The following is a 3,591-nucleotide window of genomic DNA, read 5'->3' as shown; positions in this document are numbered from 1 at the left end:
GTCTCATCCTAAAAATAAATAACTTAAAGGGGATCGGAGGAGAGTTCTTATCCGGTCTCCCCTCAAAACTTTAATAAATAACTTAAAAGAGGTCGGAGGAGAGTTCTTATCCGATTCTCACACTCGTTCACTAAGGTTGTCTCATTTACTTGTGTATCTGGGTAATCCTAATTAGTGAAAAACCAAATATTCCTCTTACCAAAAGGATTAACATTCCCGTTCAAGCCCTTCTAACTAATTTATAAAGGACGCAAAATTAAACCTACTTACCCTTATTAAGGGACGAGGTGGGGTGCCTAACACCTTCCCCACCCGTTTACGGACCCCAAACCTAGAATCTCTGTCTTGAAGTGGTTTCATTCTTTATTTATCTTCTCAAATGGTTTTCTTTAGTTACCCTCAAAACTAAGGTGGCGACTCCTCACTTTTTCCACTTCGGTGAGTGATCGTCCGGGCGATCGCAAAATCCCATTGCGACACCATCTACCATGCATATAAAAAGCTTAATGATGCACAAGTCAACTACTCAACCACAGAAAAAGAATTTTTAGCTATTGTGTTTGCAATTGAGAAGTTCAGAACTTATTTGGTTGGCTCCAAAGTTGTCATCTACACAGGTCATGCTACCATTAGGTACCTACTGAACAAGAAAGAAGCAAAACTAAGGTTAATCCGATGGATTCTACTTCTATAGGAATTCAACCTTGAAGTTAAAGACAGAAAGGGAGCTAAAACTGTGGTAGCCGACCATCTATCCAGGCTCAAGTGAAAGGAACATGGGGATAGCTTTGATGACCTGCTAATTGATGATTCCTTTCCAGATAAAAATTTGTTTGTAATCTCCCAAGCCCCTTGGCATGCTGACTTTGTTAATTACCTTGTATGCAGGGTTTTACCACCCAACATGTCCTACTAGCAAAGGAAGAAATTCCTGCATGATGTGAGATACTACACATGGGAGGAACCCCTATTGTACAAAAGATGTTATGATGGCTTGATAAGGAAATGCATACCAGAGGAGGAGGTAAAGAGTATCCTACAACACTGCCACTCATCACCCTATGGAGGACATCTAAGCACAATAAAAACGGCAGCTAAAATTTTACAAATAGGGTTCTACTGACCAAATCTGTTCAAAGATGTGCGATCCTTTGTGCTGACATGTGATCAATGCCAAAGAATAGGAAACATCTCGAGGAGAAATAAAATGCCACTAAACAGTATACTTGAAATAAAGCTATTTGATGTGTAGGGAATAGACTTCATGGGTCCATTCCCATCTTTATTTTTGGTAGTGTTGAATATGTATCAAAATGGATGGAAGCAATAACCACACCAACAAATGATGCTAGAGTGGTAACCAAATTCCTCAAGAAGTACATCTTCACAAGATGTGGCACCCCAAGGGCAATCATCAATGATAGAGAAAGTCACTTCTGCAATCAACAATTTGAGACATTACTAAAGAAGTATGGAGTGACTCATAAAGTGGCAACAACTTACTACCCTCAAACCAGTGGTCAAGTGGAAGTTTCAAATAGGGAACTGAAGTAAATCCTTGAGAAAATGGTTAATCATTCAAGGAAGGATTGGTCTTTAAAATTAGATGATGCATTGTGGGCCTACCGCACTGCATACAAGACTCCCATTGGAACAACCCCCTTTTGCTTGGTTTACGGGAAATCATGCCACCTCCCAGTTGAGCTTGAAGACAAGGCCTATTGCGTGATAGAAACCCTGAACTTTAACTTAAAAGATGCTAGAGAAAAAAGACTTCTACAGCTCAATGAACTGGATGAAATTAGGCAAGATACCTACGAGAATGCCAAGATCTTTAAGGATAGGACCAAAAGATGGCACGACAGGCACATAATCAGGAAAGAAATCAAAGAAGGAGACCTTTTCCTGCTGTTCAACTCAAGACTAAAGCTCTTCCCAGGAAAGCTGATGTCAAAATGGTCCAGACCCTTCAAAGTCGCTAAAATTTTCCCTCACAGAGCAGTAGAAATATGGAGTGAAATCTCCGGTACCTTCAAAGTTAATGGGCAGAGATTGAAGCCATACTTCTCAGGAGATACACTTGAGAAAAGATTCACACAATCCTACTGCAATCCTCCAATTCAATCATAAAGTCGAAAGACAGTCGAACTAATGACTATAAACAAGCGCTATTTAGGAGGCAACCCAAGATTTTACATTTTCTCTACATTTTAATTTCCTTTTCTTTATGTTCATTCTCATTTTGCAGGCACCCCACTCTTTACATCGCACATAGGATAAGAAGAACACAGAAAGGGAGAGGAGATAGACAAGTTTAATCCACGCTATAAAGGAAATCATAAAATAGAGGAGTATTCTATTGCTAACTCCTACTTGCATTCAATTCTTTCACATAAAATAAGTTAGCATAACCTTCTGGAGAGCTAAAATAAGAAAATACCCTCAGAGAGCATAAAAAAATTTTACCCAAAAAGTTACACGGGCCAGGTCGTGTAATGGTACACGTCCCGTGTAACATTCGGGACTTTGAAACCTCATAGATATAGGCACTCCAGAAAGTTACACAGGTCACCCCATGTGAAGACACATGGCCCGTATAACCAAAGAATCTGAAAAATAGGGTTGGGACAACCTGGGGTAGAAACTTACACGAGCCTTTTTTCCTTAGTACATAGCCCTGTGTAAAATGAAAAACAAAAGAATGCTTAGGCAGAAAGTTACACGGGTCACCTCGTGTAATAGTACATGACCCGTGTACTTGCTCGAGAAACAGAACAAGAAGAACAGAATAGTGTAGTGATACACAGACCTGTGTAAAATGTCAAAGATAGCGCACTGAAGAGGTTGGAAAATGATTCCAAATGCCATCTTCGCCCCTTTAAATGACTTTTAACCATTATCCACCCCTTTAACTCCCATAAATACCTCTCTTTCCAAAAAATTTCTCACAAATCTTCCTTTCCAATCTTGATTCCTCTCTCCAAACCTTAAAATCTCTTCATCCTTTCCTTTTCCATGGCACCAACCAAGAGAGCCGCAGGAACAGTCGGCTCTTCATCACGAGGAGGTCATGATTCACTATCCTTGCCTTCTCAACCTCCTTCCCAACACCCAAGAACTAGCTAAGCCCCACTACAAGAACCATAACCACAACCTCCACAATCCCAACAACCACCAGCACCAAAACTCTCCATTGCTTGGCCCTTTCGAAACACCGAACACCGAGATTTATACGCCAGGCTTGATAACCGCAAGATTTCATCCACAAAATATATGGATACTGCCCTATTGGAGAGATTGGGGTTGAAAGTAGAGGTCGACATCCTCCTTGATAGCATTGGGTGGACTCGTTTTGCCCAACTCTGCTACCCCACTTATAGGGACACCACTCTAGAGTTCCTACGGAGTTTCCAGGCCACCCTTTGGGCCACTAATAGAGGTGATACGGGGAGGATCACTTTCAGCCTCTTGGGGGTCGACCGTGTCTTGAACATGGACGAGTGCAATGCCATCTTTTGTTTTGATAGTTCGGGATACCAAGAAATCCCACAGAGCAGAATGGTCTACAACAGTGTTGAGTTCTAGCGATCC

The 3,591-nt window shown here is 41.2% G+C and overlaps 1 protein-coding gene across 1 annotated transcript; it reads left to right on the top strand.

Moving 5' to 3' along the window:
- The first annotated feature begins 1,566 nt into the window (after positions 1 to 1,566).
- Positions 1,567 to 2,130, top strand: LOC110639767 (uncharacterized). Its single transcript, XM_021790844.2, has one exon. It carries the CDS (start codon positions 1,567 to 1,569, stop codon positions 2,128 to 2,130), a length of 564 nt encoding a protein of 187 aa, XP_021646536.2.
- The last annotated feature ends 1,461 nt before the right edge of the window (positions 2,131 to 3,591 follow it).

The sequence above is a fragment of the Hevea brasiliensis genome, chromosome 16 (genome assembly GCF_030052815.1).
Source record: "Hevea brasiliensis isolate MT/VB/25A 57/8 chromosome 16, ASM3005281v1, whole genome shotgun sequence".
NCBI classification, from domain to species: Eukaryota; Viridiplantae; Streptophyta; class Magnoliopsida; order Malpighiales; family Euphorbiaceae; genus Hevea; species Hevea brasiliensis.
This window is presented reverse-complemented; position numbering and strand designations above follow the sequence as displayed.

Coding starts and splice junctions, on each gene's coding strand:
- LOC110639767 (XM_021790844.2), top strand. CDS start 1,567: ATGGTTAATCATTCAAGGAAGGATTGGTCTTTAAAATTAGATGATGCA.